Consider the following 20,795-nt stretch of genomic DNA (forward strand, 5'->3'; position numbering starts at 1 on the left):
AACTCAGGGCTTCTTCACACACACTAAGCCTGTGCTCTCCCACTAGCCCATACTATTGAGAGAAACAATAGGGGAGAGTGGGCTTAGAGAAATTGAAGATTTGGGGAAAGATTTAAGAAAACTCCTTTAATCAAATGCTCTTATCTCAGAGAAACATGTCCCGTGAAACCCGGAATAGAAATGAGGTTAGGGCCAAATTCACGGCTGGGCTCCATTGCCAAGAATGATCCACTAATCCTCCTCCTATTGCAGGGTGCGGCTGTCTGAATGTGGGCCCATCTCGGCACTCTGGGACAGGAATGGGAAGGAGTAGCAAAGAGTTGTGCTTTGTGGTCCGTTTATGCTCACTGATTTACTCAAGTCTCCTAGCGGCTGCCAAAGAAGACCCCACCTGCCAGAATTTCTAGTCAAGGCGAAGAGAAGAGATGACAGCCAACCCCCATCCCTCCCCAGCACTTCTGGTTCAGGATCGCCACCCACATCTCTTTTCAAATCACTAGGAAACCATTGCAATGAAAGGATTATGAAGAAACAGTGGCCTGGTCTAGAGAGATGCTTGAGACAAGGAGGAATAAACCTCTACATAGTTTTAACCTTTGTAAGAACCTGCCTTTTTTTAGATGCCTCCTTCTAAACAGAAGAATTCCACGTAGGAAAGAAGAGTGGAATGCAACAGCAACAGGAAATTAGGAGCTGTCTTTCTTGGACACATTCAAAACCCTAATACTCATCTTCAAGTCTAAGGCATCCTATCCATTAAAAGAAAATGCCATCCATCTTTCTCTTAAAAGAGAAAGCAAATCAGAAAACCAAGCTAGGAAACGTTTTCTCCTGCTCGGTAAGACGAAAAGGATCATTGTCTTTGTACCTCTGGCCCTGCTGCCGATCTTAGATATCCAGATGTAGGAGCTCGCACTGGGAAAAGTGAGGTGCAGGTGGGAGCAGGCCGATGGCGCAGAAGCAGGAAGCTTAAAGGACCCGGGGCGGGGGGTGGGGTGGGTGGAGGCCGTGCCCCAACTCTTGGGTCTGATCTCCTTTTTCGATTTCACTCAACACCTCATCGCTTCCATTCTAAAAGAACTAAGCAACCCAGGGGTAATAAAGTGCTAACTAAGGTTGTCTCTAAACGCTCTCCTGACCCTTTGGCCACCACTCCGGTTCTCAGGGGGACAGTGAGATTCCCGCCGCAGGAAAGCGGTTCCCACAGAAGACTTCAGATCCGAGGCGCTACTGGATCTGTGTGTCTGTGCAAACGTAGTGTCTTCTCCCCCGAGCCGCACCTCTTCAGGGTTCAGGATGACTGGCAGCTGGGGGCTGGACCGAACCGCAGCGTCTCAGCTCGCAGGTGTGCAAGGGTAACGTGGGAAGGGGAAGGGGGGGGACAGGGAGCCGCAGAGCCATTGGTCTCCACTGTAGGATCTTCTGGGGCGGCCCGGACAGATGCCAGCTTAAGAAAACATTCCTCCAAAACAAACCCCACTGACTTCCCCGGAGCTCCGTGAAGACGCGTGGGCGGAGCGGGCTTAGTGGAATCCACGAGGCGCCCCGCCGCCCACGTCGCGTCCGGGAGCGCGCTGCGGCCCCGCGCCACCCCTCGAGTCGGGGTTTGAGCTCCGAGGAGTACTCGTTTACACTCTGTAGTAAACAAAAGTATGGTCGCCGCCTCCTCGCTGGTTTGCCTCCGAACAATCCGAACTCTGAGAGGCGAGAGACTCAGAAACACTTGAAAATTACAGAAAAATAATAACGGAGATTAAAAAAAAAAAGTGTGTGAGAAAGAAAAACACCCCACTACCCCCCACCAACCTACTGCCGCCTCCCGAGGGAGAGCAGCGCCCGCCCCGGCCCGCGCTCATTGGCTAGCTGGGCGGAGATGTGGCGCGTCCATTGGCCGCGCTGGCTGTCAGTCAGGGGCGGGTCGGCGCGCGCGCCGCCGCGGGCGGGGAGGCTCTGCAGATCCCGTAAGTCGGGAGGCTGCGGAGTCGCTGCAGTCCCTGCCACCGCCACATTCAACAGGCAGCAGCGCCGCTGTCGCGCGGCCGCGGGGAGAAGGAGCGAGCGGCCCGCGGCGTCCGCCCGTCTGCTCTCGCGTCCGCGGCCCTGTCAGCAGGAGTGTGGCGCCCGAGCTGCCGGGCCCCGCGGCCTGGTCCGTGTCCCGTCCAAGCCACGAACTCGGAGGATCCTGGACTCGCGGTGGCCCAGCAGCGAAGTTAAGTTCTGGGCGCGTCCGTCCGCCGCGCCGCGCCTCGCTCCGGCGTGCGTCCGCTGACCGCGGCCCCCAATCTCGGAGCGACTCTCCGGTCGCCCCGCTCCGCGCCCCCGGTGGCCGCGGCTCCCGGTCCTTTCTGCTGGTGGGGGAGGGGCGGGGGTCACCATGGCCGAAGCGCCTCAGGTGGTGGAGACCGACCCGGACTTCGAGCCGCTGCCTCGGCAGCGCTCCTGCACCTGGCCGCTGCCCAGGCCGGAGTTTAACCAGTCCAACTCGACCACCTCCAGCCCGGCGCCGTCGGGCGGCGCGGCCACCAACCCCGATGCCACGGCGACCCTGGCCTCGGCGTCCGCTGTCAGCACCGACTTCATGAGCAACCTGAGCCTGCTGGAGGAGAGTGAGGACTTCGCGCGGGCGCCCGGCTGCGTGGCTGTGGCGGCCGCGGCTGCTGCCAGCAGGGGCCTGTGCGGGGACTTCCAGGGCCCCGAGGCGGGCTGCGTGCACCCGGCGCCGCCGCAGCAACCCCCGCCGACCGGGCCCCTGGCGCAGCCCCCACCCGTGCCCCCCGCCGCCGCCGGGCCACTCGCGGGACAGCCGCGCAAGAGCAGTTCGTCGCGTCGCAACGCGTGGGGCAACCTGTCGTACGCCGACCTCATCACCAAGGCCATCGAGAGCTCGGCCGAGAAGAGGCTCACCCTGTCGCAGATCTACGAGTGGATGGTGAAGAGCGTGCCCTACTTCAAGGATAAGGGCGACAGCAACAGCTCGGCCGGCTGGAAGGTGAGCGGCCTCTTGGGGGTGGCTCTGGGGGACGTGGTGGGGCGGGCGGGAGGATCGGCGGTGTGGGTTTGCGGGTCCCGGAAATGGCAGGGCGTGCGCGGGGAGAGCGGGTGTGAAATGGCAGGTGTGCCGGGGGATCCTCCGAGATCTGGAGCTTTGGACCGGGTGCAGCGAGGGAGTTCGAAGTGGGATCCGGAAAGGGCTTGTTTGGGCACTAAGTGCAACGCCAGAGCAGGCGTGAAAGTTAGCTAGCTGTCGGAGCGAAGGGGGTTCACTTCGAAGGGCTCCCCACTTGCCACCCCGGACCTGCGAGGCTTCGGGCGGTTGCTCCCCGCCCACACGCGCACCCACTCTCCCAGCTTTTGGCGGTCAAGGTTGTCCCCGACCCGCCAACTGAGGTCTGAGCTGGAGTCCTGGCGACATCCCGCTTGCCGCACACGCACCCTTCGGGGCTCCGGCTGCCGGTGGACTGGCTAAAAGACGCGCGGCTGGCAGAGCTAGGTGCAGGCCCGCAGTAGCCGAAGGTTCCCGAGGCCGGTGCAGATTTGGTTTTTATCCAAAGTGGCCTGAGCAGGTGGTCGCGCGTGCCCACTCACTGGGTAGGGTGTCGGACCCGTGCAAGTGGGCGGCCACGGCTTTTAGGCTCTGGGCAACCTAAAGTTCAAGTGTGACCCTTGGCCGGGGCGGGAGGCGGCGGGGAGGGAGGGACCGTGTGCACAGGAAGCTAGGGCCTTTAAAGGGCCAGTGCCTCCAGCCTGGGAGGCCGCACTAGCACTCGGGGAAGTGCTTCCACACTTGGTCTTGCTTGGGGAGGGGCGCTTTTAATTGGAAGCGCCGAAGCTGCTACTCGTGACTAGATTCTGCAGGGGTGTTTGTGAGTGCTTTCTCTAACCGGAAAGCATGGAGCGACCCACGAGGGGCAAGTGGGAGCTTTGAGTAAGTATTTGGTCAAAGTCTTAAGTGGGGTGCTCGCTTAGGGAATTGCCAAAGATGGTCTGCCTCGAAGGAAGGTTGCAGATTTGTAGATTTAGGTGCTCGTGGTCCTTGTTTACCTTTCTGAAGGTGGCTGGGAGGAGGACTCAGGAGTTGGAACTGCGAAGTCTCTACCTGGTGGTGGTGGGTGATGTAAGGGCCTGGGGCCTTTTGGAGGAGGAATTGAGATGTTGCACCGGGGTCACTCTCGCGGTGGTCACCCCTGGCTGACAGGGTCTCGGCGGCGGCACAGGTGGAACTCAGATCTTAAGATTCTCCAGTTGAACGCAGCAGCGTTTAGCTTTTCAACTTCCTGGTCTTGACTGTACAGCCTAGCAGAGATTGTTACAGCAAGGTGGTTTCACGCACATCCCTGTGGTTAAAGGATCTAAAAGGTCAAGTTACTCACACCTTAGGAAAGTTCTTAGAGAAAGAGCCAGGGTGGTTTTATTTTTGCCACACTGTGTTTTAAAGGTATATACTATCTGACATGCAATATTCTTACCAAGTGTTCCAAAAAGTAAAATACCAATTTCTCATATTGTAATTCACAAAAATAGAGGTTCTCTATAAAATCCAATTTGACTTAAGTTTTTGACTGCTTTAATCATCTGTGGAACTTCAGCTGTTAAATGAAGCATTTGTCATTAAAACAAAGCAGCAACAACAACAAAGCCTAAAACCCTTTGGACACTTGAAGTACAGTGTATAATTATGTTTTTGGAAAGAGATACAACCTTCTTCAGTTTGTTTGAGTGCCTTTAAAGATAAAGTCAGTGTTTGCGGATATTTCTAGTTTGCCTTTCAAATGGCTGTGTGAAGATACTCTTCACTAGAACTATACCTTAATTTTAAAAATTAGTTTTTAGAAAAATAGAGTTCTGGCTCATATTTTTAAAGCTATTTTATTTTCATCCTTTAGATTTCTTAATAATTCAAGTGTAATTATTTATGTGTTTTTAATTTTTTTTTCTCATTGGAGCCAAGAAACTTCTTAAGCATGAAGGGTTCTTCAGAAGTGGAGGTCTAGCCACTGTTGCTCGAGCAACTGGCAAGTTTTGGGGTGGAGGAGCAAGTCACCACATTTTCAAAGGAGTAGATGCTTGACTGTAAGAAGTCTGTCGGTGTGCCCTAAGCTGTGGCCAGTGTGTTTTCAGTCTTAGTAAAGGGGTATTTTAAGAGGAAACCTGAACCGTTGTAACTCAGAACTAGTCTTCTGGTTGAAGCTTTCATAAGATTCGGTTGTGATAACTTGTTAAAACCAAGTTTCACTCTCAGATCTGAAAGATAACCCTGAAAATTCATAAGAGGAAGAAATGATATTACGACTTAAAATCCGATTCTAAGATGCAAATGAAGCAGAACTTAACTGTTGTCGTGCCAGGGAGAAGCAGTTCTGGAGCAGAGTGTTTCCTCTGATTAGCTGTTGAGAACTGGCCGAGTCGTTAATTAAACTGTGCTTTGTGACCCACTTCCTGGGACTTCCCTGAGAATTGGAAAGTCTTTTACAAGGGACAGAATAACTGGAAAGCTGTTAGTGTCCAAACGTTTAATTTTAGAAATCAGGACATAGTTCAGTTGGTAGAATGGTCTCCTAGCATGCAGGAGATTCTGGGTTCACTGCCTAGCCCTGTGGAAACAGGGTGTGGTGGTGCAGGCTATTTTTCTAGTGCTCCTCTGTAGTCCCCAGGTAAACAGGGAAATGGTGCATATTTGTCTATACAGGTCAGACATTTTTGGAGAGTAAATTATAAATTTAAAGCCGGGCATAGTGAAACATGCCCGATAGACACTATTGCATTCAGAAATTGGAGATAAGAGGTCATAAGTTAAAAATCATCCCTAGCTCCGTAGTGCACTCTGGGCCATCTGAGTCAAAGAAAATGAAAGAAAACCTTTTACTGTTTAGTCAAGCATTGAGCATATACTTTTCCTGTTTGTGGACATGGTGTGTAAGTAACATCTGTCTTTCGCTGTGTGTGCAAGCACACTTTTGTCAGCTGGTATGCCTGGAATGGGAGGTCTTCCTCAGTCCCTACCGCTGGTCTCAATAGGGTCTCTTCCTGTGCTGGTTAGGGACTTGGCAGGCAGGCTTGAAATGAGCTCCAGGGGGTCAGCCCAGGGCCCTCTCCCCCAGCATTTTTTATCTTTTTAACGACTGGAACTGTCAGAAGTAACACAGGAGTGGAACTTAACACTTGGAAAACCCGAGTCTTTTAAATAGCACAGTATTTGTAAACCATGAAACTTCATTTCCACGATGTTTTCTAGCATAGACTTTCTGAAGCTTGGGAAGTAGCAATTGTGAGCACATAGTGTTGGATTTTTTTTTTTTTTAAGGTGGCGGTTTTGAGTTGACTCTTGTTTATTGTTTTGATGGAACACTTAAAACATGTTTTAGGGCTGGGGGCTCAGACGGCCCAGCATGCAGGAGAGCCTTGGTTTATTCCTGTGTGCAGCGTGTGCGGGCTGGTGCTCACAGCATTCATCATAACATTCGGGAAGTGGAGGCAGGAGAATACGAAGTTCAAGGTCATTCTTGGCTAGATAGCTCCCCTGGGGTATCTGAGACACTGCTTCAGCAACAACAAAATTACTTGACTTTAACATTTAAGATAGTGAAATAGCTCACTACTTGTTAATTTTAGTGAAATTTCTTTAAATTTATCAATAAAATGATAGTGTATTTTCTTAATATCTTCAGATTTGTCTTTAGTCTGCAGTTAAGTCTTTTGGTCTATAGGTGAGTAGCTGCAGCTGTCTGACTGGAGGGTGGCTATTGTATTGTTCACACATACCTATGGCTTAGGAGAGCCCTTCTTTCTGAGACGGAGGAGAGGACTTTATGGTACTTTTCCTATTTCATTGTGTCTATGTGTTCACCATGTGTAGACATCCATGGAAGTCAGAAGAGGTGTTGGATACCCTGGAGTTACAGGTGGTTTGTGAGCCATGATGTAGGTACTGGTCACAGACCCTGGTCCTCTACAAAAGTGGCAATTTCTCTTAACCTTTGACCCACCTACCCAGCTCCTATTTCTAGTGTCTGGTGCTTTTTCTTTTTGTGGTCATTGACGTTGTTACCTTAAAACCGTTTTTATATTCAGACAAAAACCCTCAGACCTGCAATATGCTGGCTACCTGGGAAGATGAAGAGAATGGGGGCGGGTTAGGAGACAGTGAAGCTAAGTGTTTTGTGTGTGTGTGTGTGTGTTAGCTGTTACATGCTAAAACACATTTTAGAGATTTGAGTCCTGTGTGGTATTCCCACGTGGGACACCATAGCAAGAGGACTAAATTTGACCCAAGCTTCATAGCAAGCCCCCTCCCCCCAAGTCTCCACAACAGAAAATAGATGCCAAATCTGAAAAATAGAAGAACATTATTATTACACTTCTCCTATGAACTTTTTCTCAGCAGGAAGGATCTTCCATGTTTGTTGCTTAAGGATTTTTCATACATGCATATGTTTTGATCAAATCTGCCTTCCATTCCCTCTCCTCCAGCTCTTCCCTCATTGTCCCCAACATGTTTACCCTCCTCGCTTCCTGTGCTGTGGTGTTAAATGCACTGAGACTACTTAATGCTGTCTGTATGTGCATGGGTGTAGGACTATGTACTAGAGCGTGGGTAGCTTCTGAGGACTCCTTCCTCTGTTGCCATCAGCTGTAGGTAGCTCCTCAGCTAAGAGTGGGAACTTAGGAGCCACTCCCACAGCCATGCTGTGGTTTTGGTTGGCTTGACCTTGTTCAGGTCTTAGCCTTGTAGTCCTAGCCCTGTCTTGCCCAACAAATACTGTTTTGCTGTATATAACTGTTACCCGTGGCTCTTCAAATCTTTCTGCCCCTTCTTCTAAGATGTCTCTTGAGTCTTGGAGGTGTTGGTGGTGATGGGATTTAGAGGTCCCATTTAGAGCTAAGCATTCCAGAGTCTTATTCTCTGCACATTGAATAGTTGTGGCTCTTTGCAATCTACTGCTAAAAGAGGCTACTGTGGTGAGTGTGGAGAAATGAGCTAATCTATAGCTATTAAGATAACTTTAGGGGACAATTTATCAGTATGCTAATTTAGCATAATAATTCTGGATTCTCTCCTAGAGTTCATAACCTAGCCAGCCGTGGGGTTTGGCCCAGTAAATAGTACCAGTTTCATTTTGAGAAGTGAGCTTTAAATCCAGTTAGAAAGTGGTTGGTTGGGCTGGAGAGATGGCTCAGAGGTTAAGAGCATTGTCTGCTCTTCCAAAGGTCCTGAGTTCAATTCCCAGCAACCACATGGTGGCTCACAACCATCTGTAATGGGGTCTGGTGCCCTCTTCTGGCCTGCAGACATACACACAGACAGAATATTGTATACATAATAAATAAATAAATAAATAAATAAATAAATAAATATTAAAAAAAAAAAAAGAAAGTGGTTGGTTATTCCTCTACCGTTCATGCCATCACCGCACCCGTGCCTGATCTTGCCAGGGTAACCATTGCTTTAGCTTTCTGGATTCACAGCTGGGTGTGAATGTGGATGACTTTTCTCCCCTAATAGTGCGCATAGACCCTTCCAGCCCTGTGAAGGCTAACTTGATCTGTCTGCACCCTTTGACTTAGACACGTAGTATCTTTAGCAACAGTGTCTTACTGTCAAGTTCTTGGTGGTGATTAAGAGCAGCGGGGTAGCTATAGTCCTTTGTTTGAGTAGGAGAATTTATGGTACCCTGCTGACCAGCAATTTGAAATGAGGGAGTCCTTACCTAGGTTTCTTACTTGATAGCCTGTGGGATCTAGAAAAAGCATTGCACTACCCTCCTCTGTTATAGGGTGATAATATCATTTAAATGCCGTGTGTGTGTGTGTGTGTGTGTGTGTGTGTGTGTGTGTTAGGAAACATCTATAATAGTTTCTGTATGACTTTTTTCAGATGTCTTTGCTGTTAATTATCCTTCCCCATGCTCCCTCCTCTACCTTTCCCTCCCACCCACACCTCATTTATTCCTCCCATTAATTCCATTTCTGCCTCCATGCATCTAAGTTCTGTTCCCTTCTCTTGAAATCCTCCATGACCCTTGGCTAGTTTCCTGATTTCCTTAATCTCCAATTTAAACACACAAATCTAAAGATTCACAACTAGCCATCACATATGAAAGAGAACATTCAGTGTTTGTCTTTCTATGTCTGGGTTACTTCTCTCAAAATGATTATTTCCAGGTCCATCCATTTACCTGTGAATTTCATAATTTAGTTTTTATTTATAGCTGGATGATATTTCATTGTGTGTTTGCACCATTCATCAGTGGTGAATTTGTATCATTTATTATTTATGGATATTCTGGCTGTTTTTGTTTCCTAGGCATTGTGAATAGAGCAGCAAATGCCTCTAGTAGGTTATAGACTACTGGAGAATAAGGCCAAAACTGAGATAGCAAGATTAGATGTGGTAGCTCTATTTCTAGCTTTCTGAGGAAGCACTACACACATGGCCACGGTTCATGTTCCAGTTTGTAATCCATTTTCCTTTTTAAGACAGTGTCTCACTATATATCCCTGACTGACCTGGAACTGTGTAGACTAGGATGTCTTCCAACTCATAAATTTCACCTGCCTCTGCCTCCCAAGTGCTGGGATTAAAGCTGTGCACCATAACACCCAGCTGTAGTATACATCGTCATTATGCATGCTAATGTTTATAATTAATATGTTGACGTTTATAATTAATATGCATGCTAACATTTATATTTTTCATTTTAGTTATTTGATTGGAGTAAGAAAAATCTCTAAAAGTAGTTTTAGTTTGCATTCCCTGATGGCTAAGGATGTTGTACAGTTTGAAAAACTATTTCTCAGCCATCTGTATTTCTTCTTTTGAGAACTCTGTTTAGTTCCATGCCCCAGTTTTTAATTGTGTTTTGTTGGCTTTTGTGTTTATGATTTTTTTTTTGGGGGGGTGGTATTCTTTGGTTGGGTTTTTGTTGTTTATCTTTTGGGTTCTTTGTATATTCTAAATACTGACCCAATGTTAGTTTTATAGCTGTTAACTCCTCCCCACCCCACCATTTCTTGGGTTGCCTCTTCTAGAATGATGGTGTCCTTTGCTGTACAGAATCTTTTTAGGTCATGAGATTCTGTTTATTAATTGTTGATCTTAATGCCTACACTTCTGGGAGTCTTGTTCAGAAAGTCTTTCTCGGGCCTGTAAATGGAAACATAGTCCCTACCCCCCTCTCTTAAGTCTTATTTTGAAGGCCTTGATCTCTGGGAGTTGAGTTTTGAGTGGGCCAAGAGGTGAGACTCTGGCTCCATTCTCTACATTTAGATGTCCAGTTTTCTTGGATGTGTACTTTTGACCTTTTTGTCAAAAATCAATCGGCTGTAGGAGTGTTCTGTTCTGATCAGTGTGTCTGCCTGTCTTTGTGCCAGTACCCTGCCGTTATTGCTAGAAATCACACTTCCATGTTTTTATCACTAAGGAATGTTTTTGCTATCTTGGGTCCTTTGTATTTCTATATGCTTTTGAGATTATTTTTTCTTTTCTTTTCTTTTTTTTTTTGTGAAAGTCGTTCTGAAATTTGGGATCAGTAGATTGCTTTAGGCAGAGTAGCAGTTTTCCTGTTAATCTTATAGGAGTCTGTTTAAGTTACTTCATTACTTTTAAAATTTCAGATTAGTGTAATGTAAGTTTTAGGTTTGTTCTTAGGATTCTCTGAACTTCCTCAGTATCTTTTATAGTGTATCCATTTTTACCTGTAATTGTATTAATTTTGGTCTTTTTGAAATTTGAGTAGTTAGACTAAAGATTTCTTAATCTTTTATATCTTTTCAAACACCCAGTTCATTTCTTTGATTCTCTGTACTTATTTCCTCCCTCCCCCCAACATACACACAGGGTTTCTCTGAGTAGCTCTGTCCTGGGACTCACTCTGTAGACCAGGCTAGCCTTGAACTCTCAGAGATCCATCCACCTGCCTCTGCCTTCCAAGCGCTGGGATTAAAGATGTGCGCTACCTCCGCCTGGTTCTTCCTGTGCTTTTTAGAGTTGCTTTATGTCCTCATGTGATTGATTTTGAAGGGTGCTTCATGGGCTGCAGAGAAGAATATGTATTCACAATGGTTGTGTTTCTGTTGCTGTGTGGAAATATGGCAACAGGGAATGAAGGAAGGAAGGGTTTTATTTTGGTCTGTTTTTTATCAACATGATACAAACTAGGGTCATCCTCAAAGAAGGGACCTCAACTGAGAAAATGCCTCCATCAGATTGGCTTATAAGCAAGTTGGTAGGTGTATTTTCTTGTTAATATTTGATGTGGGAAGGTCCAGCCCACTGTGGGTGCAGCAAAGTCTTCATTGTCTTTGTTTCAGTTCCTTCCTCCAGGTTCTTGTCTTGTCCCTGCCTTGTCTGCTCTCAGTTGACTTCACTGTGATAGAAAACTAAGATCCGCTTGCTTTGGCCTACAATGACAGGAGGGTAAAGTTGATCATGGCAGGAAAGGAAAGGCAGCCATTTGGGAAAACCTAGTGTTTCTGGACCAAGCAGGAAGCTGCCTGATGACATTTTTCATCTACAAACAGGAAGAGAGAACAGGAGGTGGGGTAAAGCGTGAGCCTTCAAAGCACACCCCTGGTAACATCATTCCTCCAGAAAGCTCCTGCCTCCTAAAGGTTCCATAACCTCCCAGACCTCCAGCTGAGGAACTGTCTTAGTCACCGAGAGACAGACAGACACTGGACCTGGCATGGGTTTCTGAAACCTAAGCCCAGCTACAGTGAGTATTCTTACTCCAACAAGGCTATACTTTCTTTCCTAACCCTTCTAAACCTTCCAAACAGTTTTACTTTCCGGTGAAATAAATGAGCCTGTGGAGTCCATTCTCATTCAGATCACCACAGGGACCAAGTGTTTAAACACAGGCACATTTCTCATTCAGAAAAACCATATTATTCGTTAATGTTTGGGTGGAATGTTCTATAGATGTCTGTTAGGTCCATTTGCTATATAGTGTTATTTAATGTTTCTTGGTTTAGTTTTTGTCTAGATAACCTTTTTATTGGTATGAATGGGATATTGAAGTCACCCACAGTTACTGTGTTGAAGTTTAATTCGTAGTTTTAGATAAGTCCTGTGTTTTATGTAGTATGGAGGTGTTTGGTTCATATGTGTCTAGAATTGTAGTATCTTTGGCAGATTGTTCCTTTGGAGACTATGAAGTGACCTCCCTTATCACTTCTGATTAGTTTTCATAAAATAATTGCTTGCCTTTTTTTTTAGTTGTTTGCTTGATATATATATACATGTATATGTACACATACATATATGTATACACACACACACACACATATATATGGCCCATTTTCTAATCTGATCTAGTCTATATCTTTTACTGGGGAGTTGGAACAGTTAATACCAAGAGTTATTATTGACGGATGTGTATTAACTCCTGTTATATTGATGGTTTTGTGGTGTTTTCTCAGACTTCTTTTAAGTGTCCTGGCATTGTCTGTTCCCTGTGAATTCTTGGGTATGTTTGTCCTCTTCAGACCTAAGTATCCCCTGGAGAGCTGGCTTAGTGGTCACAAATTCCTTTAGCCATTTCTTCATGGAAAGTTTTATTTTTTCTTTCAATTTTAACAGTTTTGCTGAGTATTATAACAGATAGTTATTGCTGGGGATCATTCAGAGCTTGGAATACGTTTTTCCCGGCCTTGCTGACTTTAGAAGCTTGTGTTAGCTAACCAGGTGTCAGCCCAACGGGCCTGCCTTTGTAAGTAAGTGACTTAACCTTTCTGTCCGCAGCTGTCAGTACCCATTCTTTATTCTGTGCTTCAAGTGTTTTGGTTATGTCTAGGAGTTTCTTTTCAGGTCCTGTTCATTTGGTGTACCTGGATGGGTATCTCTTCCTCTAGAGTTGGGAAATTTTCTTTTATAATTTACTGAACTGTTTCTGTTCTTGTAATTTGATGGTTAAGTGTTTCCACGCGATCCCAAAGCTTTCCCATGATCTCTCCTTAGCGTTTCAAATTGTTTTACATTTCTCATTGACTTTTATTGAAGGATCCAGTTGCTCTCCTTTGTTTCCTGGCTCCACCTTTGTTTTCCACATGATCCCTTTCAGCATTAATTCAATGTGGGTTTTCATCAGCAATTCTAGCTGTATTTTTATTTTAAGTTGCCTTCCTTATTTCACTTATCCTTTTTTTTTTCATTCTCTTGGAGTATATTCATGTCTTCTTTGACTTGTTTAAACATAATTATAATTTTTAAAATTATTTAGAAGTTTTTCCTGGTGGCTTTTTATTATGAACCATTATTATAGGATTCGTAGCCTTTGGTTTTATTGGTTTTCAAGATAGGGTTTCTCTATAGCCCTGACTGTCCTGGAGGAACTTGCTCTGTAGGCTAGCTGGCCTTGAACTCAGAGATGCCTGTCTCTGCCCTGTGCGCTGGTATTAAGGGCGTGCACCCCCTCCCACTGTGCTAAAGCTCTTTTTTTATTGTCTGCATTCACCCGAAAGGTGTGCATAGGAAATGTGTATGTAAATGTGGGTTGTGCACACTAGCTCTCTGTAGTCGGAATGTCCCCGGAACAGTGGTTCTGGGGATGGAACTCAGACTGTTAGGCTTTTATGGCAAGCACTTCCACCCACTGAGTCATCTTCTGTTCTATGGTTTTGATTTTGTTGCAGATAGTGGGAATGGTGCAACTGTTTAGGGGGTGTGAATTTTAGTCTTGTTAAGTAGCAAACATTTGAGTACTGAAAATAAGGCATTTTAGTTTTTTGTTTATATTTTGACACCGGGTTTCTCTGTAGCTTTGGAGCCTGTCCTGGAACTAGCTCTTGTAGACCAAACTGACACTGAACTCACAGAGACCCACCTGCCTCTGCCTCCCAAAAGAGTGCTGGGATTAAAGGCGTGCGCCACCACCGCCCGGCTGGCATTTTGATTTAAGTTTCAGAAATTTCATTTTAAATTTTAGAAAGCTGGAGTTGTTTGAGGTCTCCAGTTGCTGAAAGAGGAGCAGCAGACAGAGATACTGCTGGACTTCATGCTTTGCACACTGTATCTTGATATCTGCATTATATTGGGCTAGGCAAAGAGAACTCCCTGGTGCGGTAATGTTTCTTCTATCTTTTGCTTCTAAGCCCCTTTAGTCGCGCTCCTAACCCTCGTGGCTTTGTTTGGTGGTTGGTTTTGGTTCTAGATTTATTTAGTTTATTTGTGTCTGAGTATTTTGCCTGCATGTACCTGTGTACATTGTGCATGTGCCTACTGCCTGAAGAGGTGACAAGACACATCAGACCCATGTGGGTGCTGGGAACTGCACTGTGGTCCTCCACAAGAACAAGTGTGCTTCACCACTGAGCTCTCTCTCCAGCCTCTGAAAGTAAGTCTGAACCTCAAACAATGCCAGTTGACTAGATTAAATATGTTCAGAACACAGAGTATGCCTGACTAGTGTGTGATGAACCAAATAGTTTGTGCAGCACTGATCTTCCTCAGTTATGAAGTGAACCCATGCTGGGCAGGCACTCTAGCTTTTTTTGGGGGGGGGGAGATGGCGGGGGGGGGGGTCTTACTGGTGGCCCAGGCTGGCATTGAACTTAAGACCCTCTATCCTCAGTATCTGGTGTTACATACAGCAGTGTACCATCAGGCCTGGCTGCAGTACAACTTTATTATGGCATAACAAAAGGTTCATACATAAAAATTTATTAAAGCTGAGGAGCCATTTTAGATACAATGTAGCTGCTTTAGTAGTGTGCTTATAGCAGTACTAGGAAATATTTTATATGAAAGATAACCTTCTGGGGGATGGGAGACAGTTAAACATAAACTGAAGAGCCCACTGTTGGCAGGTTTTATGTGTATGTTCCATGGAGAAAATAGTTTTTAGAACACACTAGTTACCGCACGTGTATGATGGTTTATTATACTAGGCTAAGGGAATCAACTGATTTAAAAAATTTGAAATGATACTTATGTTTTTAAATTTAGTGCAGTTCTGAATTTCAACCCAATCCCCCCCCACACCCTTCATTTTGTAAGTAGAGAGATACTGTCAACCGCCTTTGACCTTTAATTTGTGTCTCCTCTTGACTGTAATTTGCAATGGGAAAAGTATAGGGTATTATCTGCCTCATGGAGGAGAGGTAGAAATCAGCTTGTACATCTGGGGGGAGGGGAATCTTTTCTTCTAAGATCCCTGTCACTTCCGACTTCTTTAGGTGCGTTCTTTAATTGTTGGGATGAAAACACCTCTGCATTTGTAGAGAATGGTCCCTCTGCCGTACTGTCTCGGTCTACAACACAACACCCCTGAGAATTGCTGCAGTGTGCAGGAAGCCCAACTTGGCCGCCCATGGAAACCTTGAGGTTGCCCCTTTCTCACTGAGATTCAGTGTCAGTGACTTTCAATCTCCGGGAACCAAAACTCTACCTTGATGTGTGATATTTGTCTTAAATTACAGTGTGCCATTTGTGGCATGAGTTAAGAACTCATCCTAATGACATATCTAGGACCTTAACAGCCATGGAGAAACTGCCCATCTTCATCTGGTTAGAGTGAAGCTATGGTTAGGGGAAGAGTGGGAAGAAGGGAGGAGTCTGCTTTTAGTGTAAAAAATGAAGAGATTTCCTGACTACGTGGGTTTCTCCATTGCTGTTTGTTCCTCCCAAATCTGGAAAATAGGTCATGGTTTTGTGAATCTTTACTTGTATTAGACCAGGAACTTTATAAGTATTGGATTTGAGAAAAAATATTTTTCTGTTTACAGGCATGTTTCTTCCCATCCTTAAGTTGTTAAAAGTACCAACTTGGCTTTGTGAAGTACCTTCATAATTGTGTTTCTCAGTTAAAACTTTGAGAAGGAATTAAATGACCCTGATATCTAATCTCATAGTGGCTGCCTATTGTAGCTGCTATAGAAAGCAGTGATACCCAAGAAGTCAAATTCAGATCTTAAGCAAGGGAGGAGCCTAAGGAAGTAAGATAAGGGAGGGAGAGAGGATAGGGACACTAGTTTAGATTATGTGGGAAGATAAGGGTTATCTTTTCAGTGGCCCCAAGTTCAGGTGAGTTAGCTGAAGCCTAGAGGCTCAGAGTTTTTCCTCTTTCTTTACTTCTCTTCCTTTTCTCTGTTTCTCTTTTAAAACTACTCCCCTCCCCCCCCTAATTTGATGTGGTTTTGACTACTTGCCTGTGTGCAATGCCTACAGAGAACAGAGGAGGGCATTGGACCCCAGGGACTGGAGTTTAATGGTTGTGTGCCAACACATGTGTGCTGGGAATTGAACTGAAGTCCTCTGCAAGAGCAGCTGGTGTTCCTAACTGCGGAGCCATCTCTCCTTCCTCTGTTTCTATTTTTAAATCTAGAAAATCTAGAAATCTAGAAGCCTGCCGTGCAAATGGCCAAGGGAAAAATCCTTGTCTGGGTAAAAAATCTTCACACACGGGATCTTCTCTCTTTGTAGGGAGGCAAGGGTAAGATACAACACTACTACATATCCACACAATCCGTGCACTGAGATTTCTAGTCTAATTTGGGGGGGGGGGAAATTACAGCAACACTTAATTCCCGAACTCACAAATAAATATTGTGTCTTCAAAACTTGAAGATGAAATCCTGTAAACATTTGTACAAGTGTCAAGTGCTTGAGACAGTTTGGTTGCCTGGAGTCAAAGGAAATGGTTTGCACATGGTTTAACTGGAGACCTTATTTTGACAGATTCTTGAGTTAGTAATGGTCAAAACGTGTGTTTTTGTCTTGATTGAGAAAAGTTTTAGTCACTATTCCATAGCCTTAAATGTCGGATTGTATACAGAGTATCAAGAGAGATGTATGTGCTTGGTCAGTGTAACTTTTTATCAGAGGTGATGTGGTATTATAACTCTTGCTACAAGGCTTCACTTGAGAATCATGACTGTCAGAGAAGAGTTCAGTATCAGACTCCATTTAAGGACTTACACTTGCCCCCATGTGCATCTGGGAGCTTTCTCTACAGGCCTAATTCCTGAGAGGGTGGAGGGGGAGGAAGGGGAAGGGACGCCAAGGAGAGGGAAGCTGGCAGCACTTACTGAGGTTGTTTGTGTACTGGGTCGCTAGCTGGTTGAATCTCTAAATTTAATGGAAAATTTTACTCTCCGAATAAGTAGATAAAGAAACCCTCATGAAATTTGCATGCAGTGAATGCAAAAAAAAAAAAAAAAAAAACCCTGTGTACCATTTTACAGCTCCCTCCTCCAATATGTGTGATCAACTGGGTCTCTTTCAGTCAGCATATTAGGATTTTAGCTTTCTTCCTGGTGACCTGTCATGAGATTTGAATATATCAAATGTGAAAGACTCACGTGTGTGTGTGTGTGTGTGTGTGTGTGTGTAGTACTTTCTTGGGATGGAATTGGTAAAATAGAATAAGTTCTGTAGATCTCAGATTTGTATTGCTACAAAAATTTTCAGGTTACTGTAGAACACTTTTCTTTTTTGTTTATTTAGAGACAAGGTCTTAAGGCAGTGTAGCCCTGGTTAGCTTTGACCTGCAGTATAGGTTAGACTGGCTTTAGCTTACCATAGTTCTCTTGTTTCTGCCTCCTGAGTGCTGGGTTATAGGCATACATTATCACATCTGGTTAGAATTACTAATTTAAAAATGCTTAACATTGGTTTATTGCTTTTGGGAGTTCTCTGCTGAAGTATTTGATCAAATTAAAATTTCTATAATTGGGCACATTTTGATACAATTGGAAACTTCTTGCCTTTTGTATTGTTTTTGACAACATTGCTCATGGTAACCCTTCTATAATGCTCTATTTCAGTAATCCAGTGATGCTGCCTTAAGGTGCTTTTATATTTTCATTTTGAGACAGGGACTGTCTCTGCAGTTGGGGTTGGCCCGGTATAGTCCAGACTAGCTGGGAACTCATGATCTTCCTGTTTCGGTCTCAAGTAGAGGGTATTAGACATGCCCCACCACTCCTGGCCCAGACTGAACTGAGAACATGCCTGGTATTTGCAATGAAGTCACCTGTACTTTCCCTTTGCCACCTGTCCTGTTTGTTGTGTTGTGCTTACTTGTTGTTAGCTTGTTGGGGTTATTTCAGGACTCACCTAGAAAACTGATTTGGGTCAGAGTGTAGCTCTTTAGTAGAGGTGTACCTGAGACTCTGGGTTGGATTCTCCAGGGTTTTATCTCTGAGGAGCCTTTTGCAGAAAAGCTTACTTTGGTAGGGACAGATACCATGCCCTCTTAGGTTGCTTTTGCTGTGACCTCAAATAAGCTGCAGCCATCTTTCTGCAAAAGTTTTAGGAGCATATTGCACCAAAAACCCACTGGAGTCGTCAAACTGGGTGACTTGTTAGATGGTCTTTGAACAAATGGACTTGAGTATTCCTAGGACAGCATACTGAGATAGGCTTTAAAAACCCAATTAATCTTCTAGTTTTTTTTATAAGCGGAAAGCTTTTGAATGTGCAGTTTCATCTTCTGTTTATAAATGCATTGGTAATGTTTTAGCCAAATATGGGACATAACTTTTGGTATTCTGTCTGGGAGTTTGACATCCTCAGTTTAACTGGAATTCCCTCGTTTTGCTTCCTGTGATAGCATGGGGAAGTACACACTTGGGCTTTTCAACCAGAGGTGGAACAGGATGGAGAATGGGTGGGTGGGGAAATGAGTCTGGAATGCATGAAGAAGGTATTGATGACATTGCTGGGTGTGGTGAATTGGCATACGTTATAGAAGTTTGAGATGAGGAAAATATTTGGTTAAGTGTAGAGCAAGAAAATTCTGTAATTGTATTTCTTTTCGTTTGTTTGGAATAATTTTTTTTAACTAGTTGGATTTTTGAAGTCCTTGAACAGTTTTGCATCCATATACATTTTACAATAAGAACTGAAATTTGGGGGGGGGGGACTGGAGAGATGGCTCAGAGGTTAAGAGTAATGGCTGTGCGTCCAGAGGTCCTGAGTTCAATTCCCAGCAACCACATGGTGGCTCACAATGAGATCTGGTGCCCTTTTCTGGCATGCAGGTGTACTTGCAGGCAGGACACTGTATACATAATAAATAAAAACATTAAATTAAAAAAAATGAACTGAAATTTGGCATTTTGCTGATCGTTCTTCCAGACTATTGCCTGCCATAAGAGTAGTTCAAGCTGAGGAAAGCTGTATGCTGCTATAGCACTGAATTACACCTGCTTCTTAAATTAATCAGAAGTACCATAAATAATGACTTGTTTTAAATTGTCCTAGAATTCAGATGTCCAGAAATTGAGGCAAGCAGTTAAGCTAGAGTTCTACAGAAGATATGGTTCTTCAGAATCCATCCTATGGGGCATCAGTAAGCTTTCTTTCTTAAGTAGATTTTATTTCATTTTCTTTTATGTGCATTGGTGTTTTGTCTGCATTCATGCCTATGCGAGGGTGTCGGATCCCCTGGAACTGGAGTTGCAGACAGTTGTGAACTGCCACGTGGGTGCTGGGAATTGAACCGGGGTCCCCTGTAGGAGCAGCCAGTGCTCTTAACCACTGAACCATCTCTCCAGCCCCATAGGATTGCTTTCTGTTTGTTACTTTTCCATTTTTCATCTTGGGTCAAGCCTGGTGGAAATGCAGGTTTGACCAAAGCCAGTTGTTTTGTTTTTAACTGCCTTCTTAATGTAGAATCTGAGTGGATTTGTAATAAATGAAGGTGTCCCCTCCCTCCCCAACTTTTCTGCCTCTTTGCTTTTTCATCTCTTTTCTTTCCAATTTAAAGTATTTGATTTGAGCAAATTTCACATTGCTGATTGCTAGTGTGAGTTTATAGATGGTGTAACACCTTTGTATTGGCTCTCACCTTTGGGTATAGTCATTGCATTATTAATAGAATTAATCCTGTTCAGAGGCATTGCAAGTAGAAGATTCGATGTTTGGCAGATTTTGGTGATGTTCTCAGTGTTGATGTCACTTGTTCCCTAGTTCATAGATTTTAGTTTAAGGGTTTTAAGCTTATTGATCTTTGTAATACAATAAGAAGTCCTGGAGTCTTAGCTTAAACTGATTTCTTTTTTTAAAAAAGACATCTCGAGTAGACCACCTTACTCTCAAATTTGCTGTGTAGCTAAGGACGGCCTTGACCTCATAAAGTGCTCAGGTGACAAAATGGGCCACCATGATGTCTTGGAAAGATTTTTACTTTTTTTAGTAGACAGGGTCTCACTGACTGTCCTGAAAATCAGTATGTACCCAAGACTAGTCTATACTCTGTTTTTTGTTTGTTTGTTTTGTTTTTAGAGGTTTCTCTAGCTTTAGAGCCTGTCCTGGAACTTGCTCTAGAGACCAGGCTGGCCTTGAACTCAGAGATCTGCCTGCTTCTGCCTCCTGAGTGCTGGGATTAAAGTCCTGCACCACCACCGCCTGGCCTAGTATGGACTCTGAGTGATCCTCCAGCTTGAACCTCCTCAGTGATTTCTTACAGATGTGAGCCCACCACACTTCACTTAAACAGAATTGTATTTTATCAGCTTTTAAAGATTAGTTTTATATCTTATGTGCACGCATGCTTTGCCTGTGCATGCGCGCACACACACACACACACACACACACACACACACACACACACACACAGTGTGTCTGGTTCCCATAGAGGCCAGAAGAAGGCATTGGGCCCCCTGGAATTGGAGTTAGAGAAGATTGTTAGCCCTGGGCACTGAACCTGGGACCTCTGTGTAAGCAGCAAGTGCTGTTCACTGGGCCATCTCGCCAGCTCTTTTATTTTGTGTATATGTTCTTTAATTTGTTTTTAAATGGGTTTTAAATCATTTGATACAGTATATCCTTTGTTTGGTTGGCCATTTGGAGGCTT

General features: G+C 44.7%; 1 protein-coding gene across 1 annotated transcript in view; it reads left to right on the forward strand.

Moving 5' to 3' along the window:
• The first annotated feature begins 2,232 nt into the window (after window positions 1-2,232).
• The window catches only part of Foxo1 (forkhead box O1), an 81,627-nt gene continuing 63,064 nt past the window's right edge, over window positions 2,233-20,795 (forward strand). Inside the window, exon 1 of the mRNA XM_050138277.1 lies at window positions 2,233-2,989. Within this exon, the coding sequence (XP_049994234.1) occupies window positions 2,375-2,989 (615 nt within the window). The 5' untranslated portion in view covers window positions 2,233-2,374. The remainder of the gene's footprint in view (window positions 2,990-20,795) is intronic.

The sequence above is a fragment of the Alexandromys fortis genome, unplaced genomic scaffold (assembly GCF_014885135.2).
Source record: "Alexandromys fortis isolate MF-2015 unplaced genomic scaffold, M_Fortis_MF-2015_v1.1 scaffold_15, whole genome shotgun sequence".
Lineage (NCBI taxonomy): Eukaryota > Metazoa > Chordata > Mammalia > Rodentia > Cricetidae > Alexandromys > Alexandromys fortis.